The following is a 16,481-nucleotide window of genomic DNA, read 5'->3' on the forward strand; positions in this document are numbered from 1 at the left end:
CGGGGGCCAAAATATTCAAAACCTGGTGACCCGTGAGGATTCCTAGTCATGAAAGCACTGGGGACAACTGGACCCCGGTGTTTGGCATGGGCCCAGGACAGAATCTTAATTCTACAGGTGGGACACTGCGACCCTGCCAGTGTCTAAACCCCCAACTCTCCTGACTCAAAGTCCACGCTGCCGCCCCAACTTAGTGCTACTCAAAGGAGGGCCACCCACTTGCCCCAACCTGCCCTGCCCCGGAAGGCGCCGCACACCGGCAGCGCCGCCCTGTAGGTGACCTAATGCGGTTCAGCTGGCAGCTGCGCATGCTCCGTCCTGCGCGCAGCCTCCAGGCGCCAGAGGGCGCGCTCCTCTCCAAGGCCCCGCCCCCACGGCCCCGCCCCCGGAGCCGTTGGAATTTGAATCTCCGGCGGGCTGCGGCTGGAAGTGTCGACCCCTCAGTCCAGCATGGAGAGCCCGGGCCCCAGCGCACGGTGCCCGGTGCAAGAGCAGCGTGCCCGTTGGGAGCGGAAACGCGCCTGCACTGCCCGGGAGCTGCTGGAGACCGAGCGGCGCTACCAGGAACAGCTGGGGCTGGTGGCCACGGTGCGGGGCCCGCACACCCTCCCGTAGGGGAGGGAACCCCAGGGTGTGGGAGGGCCCCTACGAGGTCGGTGACCCTGACTGGGGTATCGTGGGTCCTGACCTGGACGCCTGCACGTAGGGAGCTCAGGCCGACTTACAGAGTTTCTAGCGGCGCCTTAGCACTGGCTTCATGTTTCTGCTGACTGCATACCGGTATTCTCTCCTTCCGCAGTACTTCGTGGGGATTCTGAGAGCCAAGGGCACCCTGCGACCACCAGAGCGCCAGGCCCTGTTTGGGCCCTGGGAGCTCATTTACGGCGCCAGCCAGTGAGTAGAAGGGGCGTGGGAAAGGAGAAGGAGGGAGAGCTCTGGCCTCTGGCAGTGCACGGAGCTCAGAGTCGGAGCGACCCCGGTTCACATTCGGAGTCTGCCAGTTACCTCACTTGTGGTCTTGGCCCAGTGCCTTACTCTGCCCCAGTTCTCCACCCGTAAAATGGGGTAATAGCACTACCTCCGGGGCAGGGGTAGGAGAATTAAAAGAGGTGGTGCTTGAGTAGTTCTTGGGCTGCTCTTTTATTGTCCTGACCTACGCAGAGAGCTGCTTCCCTACCTCGAAGGAGGGCGCTGGGGACAGGGGCTGGAGGGCTTCTGCCCCCACCTGGAGCTCTACACCCAATTTGCTGCCAACGCTGAGAGGTCCCGGACCACCCTGCAGGTAACCTGAAGATGACCTCAAGTCCTCCTTCCCCTCTTCCTCCATACATTGCCTCTTCATCTGGAGACCCAAACTTCATTCACACTGTTCCTGCGTTTATAGAGCCCTGTGGGTGCCCAGCTCTGTACAAAGTTCCCTGTAGGGAGACAGGGTTCTCTCAGGAGCACACAGCTTCCTGAGGGCTGGGGATGTGTACACCGAAGAATACAGTAGTAGGAGAGGCTTCTCTCCCTGCTGCCAACCCTTTCCCCGTCACTCTAGGAGCAATTAAAGAAGAACAAACGTTTCCGGAGGTTTGTGCGACTTCAGGAAGGTCGCCCTGAGTTTGGGGGCCTTCAGCTCCAGGACCTGCTCCCTCTGCCTCTGCAGAGGCTCCAGCAGTGAGTGAACTCACCCTGACTCAGCCAACTTCTCTTAGAATTCTGAGTCTGTATGATTGCTGCTCTCAGCTTTGTGGGATTCCATGGGATCTGTCCCACTGTGTCTCTCCTGTGACAAATTGCTCCCAAAAACTTTTTGCAAGAGTAAATGTGAACCCACTGGAGTACCCGGGCTGTGCAGCCTCAGGCCCTTAGCTGGGATTGTGGAACACAATACACTGAAGTGAGGGGCCTGTAATACGGCTAGCAACAGGGTTTCTGGAGATGAAAGGCTTGCCTAGCTTAGAATTTGTCCCTGCGGATGAGTTAAGAACTTACAGTCAGTTGTCTGTAGCATCCTCCTTAAGTTGATTAACTTTCACCTTGGGATCTGGCCTCCTGAACCTTGGTCAGTCTGCCCCTCTGACTCTTCAATGTGGAATGGAAGAGGGCCATGTGGTGTGAACCCAGGTTCTGAGTCTCAGATGAAAGAGGGGGATAAAATAGCCACAAGCAGGTCTTTCCTGGCTTTGCAACTGAAGTTTGTATAGGGGGTGATCTGTGTGTCAGGCAGAGGAAACTCTGCCCAGCTCTACTTCCCCTCATAACTTCCAACTGTCTAATTCCAGGTATGAGAATCTTGCCATTGCTTTGGCTGAAAACACAGGTCCCAACAGCCCTGACCATGAACAGCTCACAAGTATGTTTTTGCTCCTCCACAGCAGTCCTTGGAGACTGCTTCTCTTGTATCCATTTCTGGTTCTGACCTCCAACAATGTCTGATATGCCACTGTCTTCCAATGACTTGTATACAATGTCCCTGTTGCCCTGCGTACTCTTCAAGAAGTTAGACTCTGACCCTGGTCCTCTCTGGAATAGCCTGTCTTTCACCACCACCATTCACCCAAAGTCAAAGTTGTGCTGGGAGTAGGGCATGGAATATTATTGCAGGGGCTGCCCGGCGGATAAGTGAGACTGCCCAGAGAGTCCACACCATCAGTCAGAAACAGAAGAATGACCAGCACCTCCAGCGTGTCCAGGCTCTGCTCAGTGGACGGCAGGCAAAGGGGCTTGTCTCAGGTAGTCTGTGTGCTTCCCCATAATCCTCAAACTGCCCTTTTCCCACCCCCCCATCCTCTCTTTTGCCAGCACATACCCCCCATTTCCTCAGCCTCCCTTTCCTTCTATTCCGTGCATCATGGTCCTGAAGCTGCATCAGAATAACAGCTCTCCCATCCCCCAGGTCGCTGGTTCCTACGCCAGGGTTGGCTGCTGGTGGTGCCTCCCCGAGGGGAGCCTCGGCCCCGAATGTTCTTCCTCTTCTCTGATGCACTCCTCATGGCCAAGCCTCGACCTCCATTGCATCTGCTGCAGAGTGGCACCTTTGCTTGCCAGGCCCTCTACCCCATGGCCGAGTGTCAACTCCACAGGGTCTTTGGCCACTCAGGAGGCCCCTGTGGTGGACTGCTCAGTGTAAGTAACAGGCGAGAGCCCTAGGTGAGGTAGGAGAGGCCCAAAATATACCTCAAGTGCCTGTGCACCATTCATCTCCTAGGCCTGGGCCCCCCTCACAGGAACTGAGCCACCTACATTGAGAGCATAGTAGGGCTTGGGGTTCATAGCTGGTTCTCACTTCAGCCCTAAATTACCTCAATGGAAACAGCAGGGCCTTTAGCTTAAGGCTGGACCTTTCTGAGCCATATGCTAAGAGGTGGTCTCTCCCTAGCTGTCCTTTCCCCACGAGAAGCTACTGCTTATGTCCACAGACCAGGAGGAGCTGTCGCACTGGCACCACAGTCTGACTTTGGCCAGCAGGTAAGTTACTGTCCCTCAGGAATAGTGCTGTGGTGAGGCCCACGAGCTGGAGGCAGCAGTCTGGAGCCTCTCTCACGTCTGGAGCTCACCCCCACCTCACCCCACTCCCCCATGCAACACCCTGGGTGGTTTCGTCAGAATAGCGTGCTCATGCCAGTGCCTGAACTGTCTTCTCTCCACAGCAGCCAGAAGAACTAGAGGAATCTTACAAATTCGAGTCCAGGATACCTCAGGGAGAGGTCAGAGTCGGGAGTACAAAGGAATCTTCTTCAGTACTAACAAAACACAGACTCTTCATGGTTTGAGAAGGGTCATTCTGTGTTTGCGTGAGACCGAGACACGCCATGTCATTTGACCAGCTCTTAAGAATCAGGACACCAAACCTGACCCAACTGAACCTCAGCTGAACCAGCTATTTTTATGTTGTATGTAGTTTCTATAATTTATTTTCCCACAGGATTTTAGTAAAGTTTTTTCTTTTTTGGAGAAGCCTTTTTATCTCAGCTATGCAATATGAGAAAAGGGATTTTTGTGCCCTGAAGGCTGGCATGACGGTGGCCTCAGGAATACAAAGAGAAGGACTGGAGCTCCCTCTGTCTTCTCAGCTCCTGCACTGGAAGACAGCCTCTTTATGTCCTAATAAGGGAAGCTTTTCAAGAAGGCCCGGTTGTTTTTAGGCACCTAGTATGGGGGTGTGTGTGTGTGTGTGTGTGTGTGTGACCAGCTGGAATGGAAAAAGCACACAGGAGCATCCAGTCACAAAAACAGACTCTGTTTTACTAAACTGTCAGCTGTTGTCCCGCCTTCCCGGTGGGGGCGGTGACTGGGGCCCTTTGCTGCAGCCTTCCGGCATCTTCTCCTTAGCCCCTGCTCCATTTCCCTGGGAGTAGCTAGCTTCCTCGTCCCTGTGCTCCAGTTTAGGGGCTCCTCCCAGGCCTGACTGTCACCAGCCTCTTCCTCGTCCTCCTCTATACATAAGTCCTCAGGAAAGGGTGTGCTGGCCTCTGCAAAGAGGAAGATCAGGCATGTTCCAGTTTCAGAGGCTTTGTCTCTACCTCCACCAGACTCTCACCTCCCAACCCTGTACCTGGTTCTGGAACCTCCACACCCTTGTTTGGTTTGCTCTCTTGTAGCAGCTGGTGGATGGCCTGTAGCTTCATGTGCAAAAGCTCCTGCTGGGCTCCAGCCAGGGTAGTCACACTGCAGATATGTCCACTCAGAGGCTGCCCAATCTCTGTGCCCACCTCTCACACCTACCACAAGTTCCCCTGGCCACAGGGTCATTGCTCTCCTTACCGCTCAAAAAGGGGCTCCAGCTGGGCCATCAGACTGTTCAGGTGTTGTTCTGTCTGGGCCAGCTGTTGTGTCAGCTGGGCCAGCTGTTGCTCTGGGGGTAAGGGAGAAAAGGAGAGCAATGGTTACCTACCTTCTGCTGTCCCTTAATCCCCCCCAAGTACAGACTTCTGCAAAACCCACCTGACTGCAGTGAATCCTTCTTGCCTGCCTCCTCTTGGAGAAAAGTAGCCTCATCTTTCCCCTGCTGTGGAAAAAGGCAAGGGCAACGAGGTTCTCAATAACCTCAGTCCTGGGGCTTCCCTGGTGGCGCAGTGGTTAGGAATCCGCCTGCTAGTGCAGGGGACACGGGTTCGAGCCCTGGTCCGGAAAGATCCCACATGCCACGGAGCAACTAAGCCCGTGCGCCACAACTACTGAGCCTGCACTCTGGAGCCCGTGAGCCACAACTACTGAGCCCACGTGCCACAACTACTGAAGGCTGGGCACCTAGAGCCTGTGCTCTGCAACAAGAAGCCACCACAGTGAGAAGCCCGCGCACCACAACAAAGAGCAGCCCCCGCTTGCCGCAACCAGAGAAGGCCCACGTGCAGTAACGAAGACCCAATGCAGCCAAAAATAAAATAAATAAATTTATAAAAAATAAGTAAATAAATAACCTCAGTCTCCAAAGCCAGAAAGAGGAGGAGGACAATTTCAGGTAGACAAAGCTAGCGGGGTTTTACCTCAGAGAATCACAATCACATCTAGTCCAGCTCCTCACCCAGGACAGGAAGCAACATGTCAGTATGCCCCACACGTGGTTGTTTAGTCTACTGAAACACCTCCAGGAAGGAGCAGCTGTCATCAGTTTGATAACGTTCTGGTCGTTAGTTTATACACAAAGCCAGAAACTGTCCTGCGTGTATCTTCTTTTCATGGTACTGATCAGAGCGTTCCAAAATCAAATCTTTTCAACGTGATAGCCCCTTAGGAATTTGAAGAAATTGGTCATTCCCCCCCGTCTTCTCTGGTTTAATAGTGCCAGTCTTTTGCAGTCAGTGCTCATTTGACACGGTTTTCTTTGGTTGCTTTACTCTGGTTTGTTTTAAGAGCATGTACTGCTCTTAAAACAGTGCCCTCAAGAGAGTAAAATTCTCCAGGAGTGTTCTGATCAGAAGATAAAGCACAATACCTCGTTCCTAGCATTGATTTGGGAAGTGGGTTATCACATCACACAACTGAACTTTGTCAACTAATAAACTGCTGCCAAATTATGTTTCTTTCAGACTATACTTGGGTCCAAGAATAGAATTTATTATCTCTCCTTGTAAAATTTCATCATTAAATTCAGTCCCTCATTCTAGCCTGTCAAGTCTATTTTGGATCACGATTAGCCATCCCTCCTAGTTTCATATCATTTCCAAATTGGCTCAGCCCTCTATTTTCCAATGCAAGTAAGTGATAGGGCCAGGGCTTAAGGGAGAGCCCTGGGAGGTACTACTTTCTATTTCAACAGTTTCAATCAACCACAATATACTGTCAGTTCACATTGCAGGGCCTCCTTCCCAAGGAGAACTTGAGACTGCTTGTTACCTCGAACTCCAAAAGCACTTTGGCTACAGCAATCAACTGCTCGTGCCAAGGTTGGAATCTCACCGGGAACTGCACTTACTGTAGTATGGACATTTGCTGGGTTCAAATCCCAGCTCCACCAGTTACTAGCTCTGGGTGGTCTTGAGCAAGTGACTAAACCTCTTCACTGGATTGTTGGGAGAATTAAATGTGATGATCATTATTTATTTACAATTTACCAAGGGTCCTTCACAGCCACCACCACGCTGGATGCTCAAAATAACCCCATAATCTTAGAAAGCCAAGGAACTCTTGTCATTTTACAGACTGACGGGAAAATGTGTCTTCTTCTTGGTACCATAGCGCCCCCGTGGGAGATTCAAGCTCGGGGCATCCCCACCCCTGGTCGTCCCGCACCTGTAAACACTTGTACAGCACAAAAGCCACGGCGGCTGCGGTGTACAGCGCCCCCAAGGGCAGCGCCCCGGCCCAGGCCCGCTCGCGCTGGTTCTTGGGCGGCGGCGGCGGCCGCCGCCGGGTTTCCGTGGCCCCAGGGCCGACCTGGGCGGCGTCCCCTGAGGAAGAGGGCAGAAGCGGTCAGTACAGCTGGGGCCTGGGGGCCTGTGGGCAGTCCCAGCCTCCCTCCAGCTGCCCTCGCTGGTACCTGGGTGTGCCCGGCGGTCGGGGCTGGGGCGGTCTCCGAGCACCTCGGGCAGCGCAGACACAAGTAGCAGCCCCAGCGAACCCACGAGCGACAACACGCTCGCCATTGCAGGCCGACACCGCGAGAACCGGGACGGCGCCGGCGTAGGTCGGACGCACCCGAGCGCTCCCGAGCCCGTTCAGCTCCGGGCTTCCCAGGAAGGTCACGCCCACCTAGTGTGTGGGCGGGGCCAGGCCATATTTGCATAGCACTGTGGGTCCAGCTTAGTTCATTTAAGAAATTAGTTCATTTCTTACCTCTATATAGGTATTCTGTTAGCCAGAATGTCTCCAGAAGCGTACAGTCTTAGAAGATTATAACTGGAAGTGGTTTTTATTTGCCACGCCACCAATTTCCTCACCCTAACCGAGAAATAAATTTCCCCGTGGAGCTATAAAAGGTTAGAGCGCGTTTGTTGCGGTGCAGCTCGTGCTGAAGGCCTGTTTCCTAGGCTACGAACGGGGGACTAGTTCCTTACCTTGCGCCTAGGGGAAAGTCCCCGGACCTCGGGCAGAGAGTGCCGCGTGCGCATGCACGTAGACCTTTCCTGCTTCTCACGGATAAGCCCGCCAAGAAGCGATCCCGCAGCTGGTGGGGGAGCTGAGCGGCGTGTTGCTGGGGGTGTCATCCGTCTAGTTCTATAGTTACGCAGGCAGTGCGCCTCCGCGCGCACCAACCACACGGGGCTCATTCTCAGCGCGGCTGCTTTTGTACCTTTTAGAAAGTAGCAAGTTACACCCCTGAACTACTTGTTCCGCCTGTGGCCTAATACATCACTGTATTATTTCGTGCAACGGCTTCCTCTTCCCCGCCCTTTCCATCTGGCAAGTGCCTGTAATAGCCACCATTTATTGTGTAGCATGGTAACACGATAAAATTTGATCTCTGCCTGGGCTAGAATCCTGCCTCCCCTATTTGACTAGCCGACCACCCCCAAAGGCAGCCTGGGCTGCAGAGCAGAGTAGTCCAAACCTCGACTCTAAGCCAGTTGACATAATCAATGTAAATAAGTGGTTCAGGCCAGGTGTAATAGGATAAATGGGCCCCAGCTGATTGTTGCCTTTAGGGAATTTGGGCCCACTATCGCCAGCTCTTCTAATTTTTTTCCAATAGATCAACAAATCAGGATTTCAAAATTTGGAAATCTCCAGTTTTTAAATGTTGACGAGGAATCAGTGGCAGACTTTGCATATTTGACACCTGAGAGATTTTTAAAAAGTCTCCTCTTCTATATGACCAAATTATTTTCAGTAATAATCAGGAAATGAAACAAATAATAGGGTCCAGAAAAGAAACTAATAATAATAAGGGCCAGATATTCAAACAGTGAATTATTTCTTTTATTGAACTCTGTAGATACAAACTTGACAATATAAAAAAATAGTTAAAATTAAATATACATTACAGAACAAGAAAGGGTAATGGGTTAATATTTCTTAGTTACATTACTGTATTTTTTGAGAAAGGGGCAAAAAACTTACACCTACATTTAACCTGTCTGAGTAATGGATAACTCTAATTTCTTTTTTAAAGTTAGCTTCTTCAAATTCGTCAAAAGTAATTTTTGCATATTCCTATTTAATAGAGAATATAGCTAGATTTGTCAATCTCCACGTAGTTGATTAAAGAATGTCTTTTACTAATTTTCATTTCAAAAAAGTTTCTTTCACATGAAGCAACAGACATACAAATAGGAAAAGAAAGTCTTAAACATAAGGATGTTTGGCAAAGATTCATAAAAATTCCATTTGTCAGTAAATTCCAGAAATTTTCAATACAAATAAAAACTACGTGGTCACCTAGAATGACAGAATTAAAGTAACTCAACGTCAATTTATTTGACTTTTTAATCACTGTGCTACCATTGTTCTTGTAAATCTACTGGTTAAATGCAGGACTGTGTAATACCATAAGAGACAGAAATTGTGCCCAAACCAAAGAACAACTCCAAATTGTTAAGAACTAATTCTGGCTATAAACACATGTAGATGAACCTGTTTGTGTCAGGAGCCAGTTGTATAACTGGGCGTTCTACAGATTAACTTCCATGTAGATTAAAATAGTTTTTTTTTTTTTTTTTTTTTTTCTGGCCACGCCACACCGCATGCAGGATCTTAATTCCCCTGACCAGGGATGGAACCCTCATCCCCTGCGGTGGAAGCATGGAGTCTTAACCACTGGACAGCCAGGGAAGTCGTAGATTAGAAAACTTCTAAAGGATAAGTAATATAAATGTGCTAATTTGAAGCTTATATAGTAGTATTAAAACTCATCAGTAACTACAACAATTTAGAATGTAGAGCTACAAAATATTTTTGAGAAAGGAATATTTTATCACTGACATTTTTTAGAATTGCTGAAACTTGGTGATAATAAAAAGGAGACTGATTTTTAGTCTGTTTTGTTTTTAAATTCTCTACAGACAATACCCTCTTATTGCCTGGAGGGGCAGGATCTCTCCTGCCATCCCCATCCTTGGCACATCACTGCAATGATTTTAAATTTTTAAAAAACATTGTATGGGCCAGACAAAACAGATCTCTGACCTCTGGTCTAAGGTTTATATTTGGAACTTAAAATCCCTCTTCCCACATCAACAGCCTCCTGTGTGGTTGGGCTGTTTCTGGGCAGGGCAGGTACTCTGCTGCTCCCTGAAGCGAGCAAGTGCAAACACAGGGCTGTTTCCCAGGACAGATCTGGGGCAGAGGTTTCTCTAATTCAACTAACTTTTTTTTTTTTTTTTTTTTTAAAGCCATCTTTAAATTTATTTTCCAAATATAAATCTCAATCAATGTTCATACACTGTCATTTAGCTTCAGGCTTTTTTAACCTAGAAAAAAATTCTGACTCTTTTTAAAAATACATCTATTGAGGTATAACTGACAAACAATAAAGTACAAACAAAGGTGCACAATTTCATGATTGCTGACATAGGTATAACGCATGAAAGCACGAGCATCACCAAGGCAATGAAAACACCCATCAGCCCCCACTCATCTTCAATCTAGAACACTGCTCCTGTCCCTCTCCGTCTCTGTCTTTCATGATATTGACTTTTAGGAAAGCTTAAGGTCACTTGTCTGGTGGAGTGTCCCCCATTCTAGATTTGCCTAATTGTTTCTTCATAATTTGATTCCCATTGAACATTTTTGTCCAGGACATCACATGGGCAATGTAGAGTTCCTCCCACTGCATCCCATTAGGGACACAGAACATCACTTGGGCACTTGGTTCAAGAGGTGTCTGCGAATGTCTCCATGATAAAGGTCCCTTTCCCTGTCATCATCACAAGTGGTCTGTCTCTGGTACCCTGTTCCTTAACAAAGGCTTTGACCACCAGTGAGGATTCTTGCTGGCTCAGTGATGGCATTGTGGGTAGCAGATGGTGGTTCTCTAATTCTGCACAACTACACTTCACAGCTGGCATCTTCTCTAAAGAAGACCTTTCCTTCCCTGACTCCCACTCCTGTGTTTTTAAAGGTACCCTTGGGTTCATGAATTCTTTTCCTCCATCCAATGTGTATAACCCAATATCCTCCTTTTTGAGGTCCAAAGTGTGCTGCAATGTGCCAGTAGAGCCCTTCACCCTGCCTCTGCATCCATCTGGGTCCTAACTAGTTTTCAAGTACATCACTGCTGTCAGACATGAGCTTTCATTCTCCTTCTTTCCTGAGAGTGGACCCAGAGCCAACCATTTCTCCATGACACCCTGACTGCCTTTATTGGTGAAGGACATTGAAAAATCAAGATCTGGGGAAGTAAACCCTTTTCAATGTTTGATGTAAAACATTTGAGGGTGTACATGTTAAGAACTATGAAGGATCTGAATCAGCTAACTTTTGAGCTTGACAGTTCCTAGGGACAGTTTGGATGAAGTGGACCAGGGGGAGGGAATCAAGCTTCCTCTAGCCCCCAAACTATTAGACCAATAATAATAACAACGACAAAGTACACCTTAACACATGCCCCTCGGGTCAGCCTTCGGGGGTAGTGGGACTGTAAGTACCAGGGGGCCTCCTCATCACATTTCACTTCAAAACATGCTCACTGAGGAATACGTTCTCTGTTCTCTGTCATGGGACTCAGAGCTGGAGAGAAAAGGCATACAGCCTGTGGCAGAAAGCAATCTCCGTCCTAAGGCCTGGCTTCCTTGTCTTGTCACTCCCGCCTCATGCCACTTCTGCCCGCCTTGGGGTCTTCATGAGCTCACCTGCCCAGTGGCTCAGTAAACTCAGGCCTGCCTCTTCTCTGGCCGAAGTTGCTACAGGGTACAGGGGAGGGATGGGGGTGGGGGCAGAAGCCCAGGAGCTGCTGGGTGGTGCAGGTGCAAGCACAGGGTGGTGTCTTTGTTCTTTCACTCATCCCTCCCCGCCCCCTTCCTCCCCGGAAACCAGTAACTTTGCCACCATCGGTATTGGAGGTGCTGAGCCGTGGGGGCCAGGCCCAGGGAGGGGTGGGAGTAAAGGGGGCTGCCGCAGCTGTGTTGGGCCATAAATCAGGCTGACCCCTTGGCTCAGGGCAGGATGCCTGCAAATTCGGCTTCCGTACCATCAGGTCTGAGCAGAAGTGACAACTGCACGGATCTGCTAGTGCCTGGTGAGCTGGGCGGGGCAGGGGCAGGGGGAGGGGTCACGTGGCTCCATGTCCCACCTGCTGGGACCTGGAGGGTTAGGCTGGGCAGTAACACCCCCCCCCCATCCTCTTACATCTACAGGAATCCCCTCCGTGACCAAGGCCTGGGGACTATGGGCCCTCTTAGGGGTTGTGACGCTGCTGCTTCTCATCTCACTGGCTGTGCACTTATTCCAGTGGACTAGTGGCTGGAGCAGGAGCCATCCGGGACAGGGACGGTGAGTGGGGGGCAGCAGAGATGGGTTGATCGAGAGTTCCCCCTTACCAACAAGTACCCTCTCATCCCCTAAACTCTGTGTTGCAGGCCTGGAGAGTCTGCGGAAGAGGTCCCGCTGTACGGGAACCTGCATTATCTGCAGACAGGTAGGAAGCTTTCAGAGGGTAGGGGCACAGTGGCCAGGGTGCAGGGGGAAGAACAAGAAGTGACCAGATTCCTGTTCCCTGTCCTAGGACGGCTGTCTCAAGAACCGGGGCCAGACCAACAGGATCCAACACCTGGAGGCCCTGCCAGGGTGAGTCAGTTGTGGCTGAAGAAGAGGGGAGGGAAGGTAGTGGGGAATTTTTCAAGGGTCCAGTGAACTTCTAACAGCCTTGCATCTCCAGGCTGCAGAGGAGGTGATGTGCTATACCAGCCTGCAGCTGCGGCCTCCTCAGGGCCGGATCCCCAGCCCTGGAAGCCCCATCAAGTACTCGGAGGTGGTGCTGGACCCTGAGCCAAAGCCCCAGGCCTCGAGCCCCGAGCCGGAGCTCTACGCCTCAGTGTGTGCCCAGACCCGCAGAGCCCGGGCTTCCTTTCCAGACCAGGCCTACGCCAACAGCCAGCCTGCACCCAGCTGAGACAGAGGGCCTGGCACAGTGGGGCATACAACTCCCCTGCCTCCTCTGTTGCCGGGGTTACTGCTACCCTGTCTGGGGCATGACTGTTTCCCAACCACCCCCTGAAGACAGGCAGCCATTGCTCAGTCACAGCAGTTATGCTCCCCGAACTTCCTATCTGAGCTGTGAGGGAGACATCTCAGAGGAATGGCAGGCCCCCCGTTTCTTGAGGGTGGAGGAAGCAAAGGCAGTGGCCCCCTCTCCACCGGTTTTTTCCCTCTATCTATTCCTCTCAACCCCCAGACTCCCAGGTCCTCACTCCTCCTTCCGGAGCTTAACCAGATCCTCCCCTCTGGCTTCCTCTTAGTCTACCCCTGACACCTCAGTGTCTCCTCACGCACAAGAAGTGGGCAGGGGGGGAGGGGGTAAGAGTCTGAGTGGACACAGATGGGCATCCTCGTCAGGAGCCCACAGGCTGGAAGGGTCCTGGAACTCAGTGACCTGAGAAACCCAAGCCTGGTCTCTGACTTGAGAACCCTGGCAGAATACCAGTCTGCATCCTGCCATCTCTGTTATGTGCCCAAGTTTTTAAATAAAACTTCTGAAAAAGTGTTTAGATTTCACCTAGAAAGCCACACACCTGCAACAGGCCCCACATGGTGGGGCGGTGACCTCTGCACTCTGCACAGAGCACTTCTGGGAGCTTCTACCTGGGAAAGAGGGGCCAAGAAGGGCCGCAGCATCAGTGATGCAGGGGTGGGTGCTAGGGGTGGAGGCCGGAGCCCAGCTACTGCTGGAACATCCCCAGGATTTGCACACAGAGCCTCCCCACTCTCCTCACCTGCGGTCTGCAAGTTTCCCACCCCTACCTTCCCCAGGGCCATCACCCACAGCCTGAGGTCTGGGCCATTTCCCTCTACAGCCTCTGTAGATCTCTTGACAGACCTTACTGATATTTGAACAAAAAAAAAACGGGAAGCTGAGGCTTTTACTTACAAACTTCTCTCCTTCCTACTTAGAGTCCCAGAGAAAACCACAGAGAAGGAACCTTGAGCCTGAGACCAGCCTGGTGGTCCCAATGAGAAGGGGGACCCGCCTCTCCACACACACACACAATAACCCAAATGCCCCAGGGTTCCTGGACCTCTGAGGACCCCAACCTGGGCCTCCCCAGAAGAGGCCCCCGTCGCGGTTAACGGCAGGCAGCTGGGGCTGTGTGGGAGGGAAGGTGGCTTTGGGGGCGGGCACCGGATGCGGGGAACCGCGGGCAGCTGGATGTGGGGTTCTGAGGGCTGCTGTGCTGAAGACGGCTCAATGTGTCCGCGGCCTGGGAGACGTGACGCCCTGACCTTGGAAGAAGCAAGGGTTGGGGTCCCGCCAACCTCCTGGGACGAGCCGGGAGCCGCAGCCGAGGCCTCAAACGCAGCCAAGGCAGGAAGCCGACCTCCGCTCCCCGATCTCCCTCTCCCCGCGGGGTTCCGCGGCGCCCGGACCAAGCCCAGAGCGCCCCGCCTGGTGCGACGCGGCCTCGCCACCACCTCTGCGCAGGCGTAATGTTGCCCTGCCCACAGCGTGCTGGGAGATGTAGTCCCGACCGTGCAGGGCTGCCCCCTCCGCCCCCCCCGCCCCCCCCCCCGCCCCGAATGACTCCCGGGACTTCGCGAAGCTCTGGGCTTGTAGCTCTCAGAGCCGCCGCCTCCCCCGTTCGCGGAACCTAGCGGACTCACTCTGTCTGAAGCTGGGTGCTATTTGAACTTCGTTCTCCTTCCAGTTCCCGAAGCCTGGACCCTCTGCCTTCCCCCTCCCCTACAACCCTTGAATTTTTCTTACCGTCTTATCTCGCCTATCACCGAGGCTCGTGTCCTAGCCTAGGCCCTCAGGACTGAACGCCAGGACTGCGGCAACTTACTAATTGATCCCTGAGTCTAGGAAATAAGTCGGGGCAGCCAGATCCGCCTCAGACACCCTTGCCACATCTCGCTAGCTGATCAACTCGTCTCACGAAATACCTGGTAGTTCTCGCCCCTTCCACAGCTCCAGGTGCTTTCCCTAGCAGCCTCCCTTCCCTCACTGGTGTCTGTTTCCAGCCAGAAGGAGAGCCCTGTCCTCGGCAAATTCCCAGGGGCGGATCCTTAGGGGAAGCCACCGGGGCCCGCGGGGTGGGGGTGTGGCCCAGCGTTCCCCTCTTCCTGAGATTCCGGCTGGGAGGATAGGGTTACGCTCAAGGCTCAAGATGCAAAGAGGCAGGGTCTTTGGGTCGTCAAAGGCTCAATGATAGGAAGTTCTTAAGGAATTACTTATAGGTGGGGAAGGGCCTGGAAGGCCCTTCAGCCAAGGCCCCTCCAACGTTGGCCTTGCTCTGCACTGTCAAGATAACTCTAGACTTACACGCTGGTTTTGGCTACAAAGGAGGGAAACAAAGCTGGGACATGGAGAGAGACCAAGTCTTAATGACTTCATTTGAAACCTTGAATCCAGCCATGCCCAGAGCTAGACCGGCCTACTGAACTTTTTGCTTATGTAAGCTAATACAGTTCCTTTTTTGCTTAAGTCAGACTAAGTTAGATTTTCTAACTCTTCCAGCCACAAGTTCTGACTAATTCTGTGGGGAAAGACCAGCTGACCAAGGCCACCTGAAGATGCTAAACCTCTTATTGCTCAACTCCTCCACCAGCCACCCTCCTCTGATTTAATACTTGAATGTGCTATCATGCCATTTGACCCTAAGAGATTTCTGCATACTATGTGAGTTAACCTAGCCTCTTGCCAAGCTTTCACATTTCTATAGAATTGTATAGCTGGGAGGAGGCTGACAGATCTGACCCAAACTTATACCCACTGCAGGAACCACACTATGAGCTTCTTCTTAAACACTCCCAGAGAGTCGGAGCTCACTACCTTACCAAATGCTGCTTTCCAGTCTTTCTTATTGAGACTTTTTTTTGGGGGGGGGAAGCAAAATCTGCTTGCATGTTACTTTTGTCACCAATTCTGCCTCCTAAGCTATAGGCATACAATCAGTCTTCTTCCTCCTGTACATGACAGCCCTGGAGGAATTGGAAGCCAGCCTTGCTGGATGGCCTAAGCCTTTTTTCCCCCCTTCTTCCCAGGAAGAGCTTTCTAAAGTTCCTTTTACAGTTCTTTCATAGACCGTATTTGCAGCCTACTCATCCTTCCCATTGTTTCACTTGACCAGAATCTCTCTTAAAGTGTGGTGCTAAGAAGTGAATATAATACTGGCAGCAACAGTGGGGACCCATCTCTTTATTGGGCACTAAATCTACAGGGACTTTGTTGATAAGGAATACACTCATTTAGCTTAGCTTAAGTAAAGGGGTGTTTATTGTAAGGAAACCTGGGGTAATTAAGAGACTGGATGGAATGGGAATCCCAGAACAGTGGCTATGATCTGACTGGGCCTGTGCAGACTGTTATTGGATCTCAGATCTTGGCATCACTGGGGACCTTGGGGACAGGAGGATGTGGGTCTTCACACTCCTGCTCCTCCAGTGCTGTGACTCAGATTCTCTGTCTCTGCCTCTTTTATTTATTTCCCAGTTTCTTCCCACTTTGCTAATTTGCATCAGCATCCCTTAATGTATATTCTCTACTTCATGCTTCTTCCTCACAACAGCTTTGTATTTCCTCCTCTGTCTCATAACCTCAGTTAAATGTTTAATTACAGGAATAGTGTGAGCACATGATAAAAAAAATCAAATAAATCTGAAGGGTATACAACAGTGGTTCTCAACCAGAAGTGACCGTACCCTCCAGGGTTTATTTGGCAATATCCGGAGACATTTTTGGCTGTCACAATTGGAGAGGGAGTGCTATAGTGGGTAGAGGCCAGGGATGCCGCTAAACACACAGATCAGCCAATCTCAACAAAGAATTTCTGGCCGCAAAAGTTAAAAGTACCAAAGTTGAGAAATCCTAGAAGAGGGGGAAAAAGCAAAGTAAAAGGTTGTAGTTCCCAGAGGCACCTACTATTAATGGCTTCTGTTTTTAAGTCTTTTGGTGAATATCA

General features: G+C 51.3%; 3 protein-coding genes across 4 annotated transcripts; 2 read left to right on the forward strand and 1 right to left on the reverse strand.

Annotated features, from left to right (window-relative positions):
- The first annotated feature begins 349 nt into the window (after nt 1–349).
- On the forward strand, nt 350–3,905 carry ARHGEF39 (Rho guanine nucleotide exchange factor 39). Its single transcript, XM_061200287.1, has 9 exons — nt 350–588; nt 800–894; nt 1,162–1,282; nt 1,544–1,662; nt 2,271–2,341; nt 2,593–2,721; nt 2,885–3,114; nt 3,368–3,456; nt 3,639–3,905. The coding sequence occupies exons 1-9, from the start codon at nt 451–453 to the stop codon at nt 3,652–3,654; spliced, it is 1,008 nt and encodes a 335-aa protein (XP_061056270.1). The 5' UTR covers nt 350–450; the 3' UTR covers nt 3,655–3,905.
- A 302-nt stretch (nt 3,906–4,207) lies between these two features.
- Nucleotides 4,208–7,166, reverse strand: CCDC107 (coiled-coil domain containing 107). Of its 2 annotated transcripts, none has more exons than XM_061200289.1 (6): nt 6,968–7,166; nt 6,721–6,878; nt 4,933–4,993; nt 4,753–4,843; nt 4,544–4,656; nt 4,208–4,460 (listed from the first exon to the last, which is right to left on the reverse strand). In XM_061200289.1, the coding sequence occupies exons 1-6, from the start codon at nt 7,071–7,073 to the stop codon at nt 4,213–4,215; spliced, it is 777 nt and encodes a 258-aa protein (XP_061056272.1). In that variant the 5' UTR covers nt 7,074–7,166; the 3' UTR covers nt 4,208–4,212. The 2 variants fall into 2 exon arrangements, with proteins under 2 accessions (XP_061056272.1, XP_061056271.1); XM_061200288.1 differs by having other exon boundaries at nt 4,933–4,996.
- Nucleotides 7,167–11,437: 4,271 nt separating this feature from the next.
- On the forward strand, nt 11,438–12,475 carry SIT1 (signaling threshold regulating transmembrane adaptor 1). Its single transcript, XM_061201152.1, has 5 exons — nt 11,438–11,602; nt 11,721–11,856; nt 11,943–12,001; nt 12,089–12,150; nt 12,242–12,475. Exons 1-5 carry the CDS (start codon nt 11,530–11,532, stop codon nt 12,473–12,475), a joined length of 564 nt encoding a protein of 187 aa, XP_061057135.1. The 5' UTR covers nt 11,438–11,529.
- Nucleotides 12,476–16,481: the final 4,006 nt, after the last annotated feature.

Source organism: Eubalaena glacialis, chromosome 9 (assembly GCF_028564815.1).
Source record: "Eubalaena glacialis isolate mEubGla1 chromosome 9, mEubGla1.1.hap2.+ XY, whole genome shotgun sequence".
NCBI classification, from domain to species: Eukaryota; Metazoa; Chordata; class Mammalia; order Artiodactyla; family Balaenidae; genus Eubalaena; species Eubalaena glacialis.

What these genes read in the sequence shown, in the direction of transcription:
- ARHGEF39 (XM_061200287.1), top strand. Translation starts at nt 451, where the DNA reads ATGGAGAGCCCGGGCCCCAGCGCACGGTGCCCGGTGCAAGAGCAGCGT. An exon ending in AGCTGGGGCTGGTGGCCACG is followed by an intron (nt 589 to 799) that starts GTGCGGGGCCCG and finishes CTCCTTCCGCAG; the next exon opens with TACTTCGTGGGGATTCTGAG. An exon ending in GGCAAAGGGGCTTGTCTCAG is followed by an intron (nt 2,722 to 2,884) that starts GTAGTCTGTGTG and finishes CCCATCCCCCAG; the next exon opens with GTCGCTGGTTCCTACGCCAG.
- CCDC107 (XM_061200288.1), bottom strand. Translation starts at nt 7,073, where the DNA reads ATGGCGAGCGTGTTGTCGCTCGTGGGTTCGCTGGGGCTGCTACTTGTG. An exon ending in TGCTGTACAAGTGTTTACAG is followed by an intron (nt 4,997 to 6,720) that starts GTGCGGGACGAC and finishes CTTTTTCCACAG; the next exon opens with CAGGGGAAAGATGAGGCTAC. An exon ending in TGTGGAGGTTCCAGAACCAG is followed by an intron (nt 4,461 to 4,543) that starts GTACAGGGTTGG and finishes TCCTCTTTGCAG; the next exon opens with AGGCCAGCACACCCTTTCCT.
- SIT1 (XM_061201152.1), top strand. Translation starts at nt 11,530, where the DNA reads ATGCCTGCAAATTCGGCTTCCGTACCATCAGGTCTGAGCAGAAGTGAC. An exon ending in AGCCATCCGGGACAGGGACG is followed by an intron (nt 11,857 to 11,942) that starts GTGAGTGGGGGG and finishes TCTGTGTTGCAG; the next exon opens with GCCTGGAGAGTCTGCGGAAG. An exon ending in CACCTGGAGGCCCTGCCAGG is followed by an intron (nt 12,151 to 12,241) that starts GTGAGTCAGTTG and finishes TTGCATCTCCAG; the next exon opens with GCTGCAGAGGAGGTGATGTG.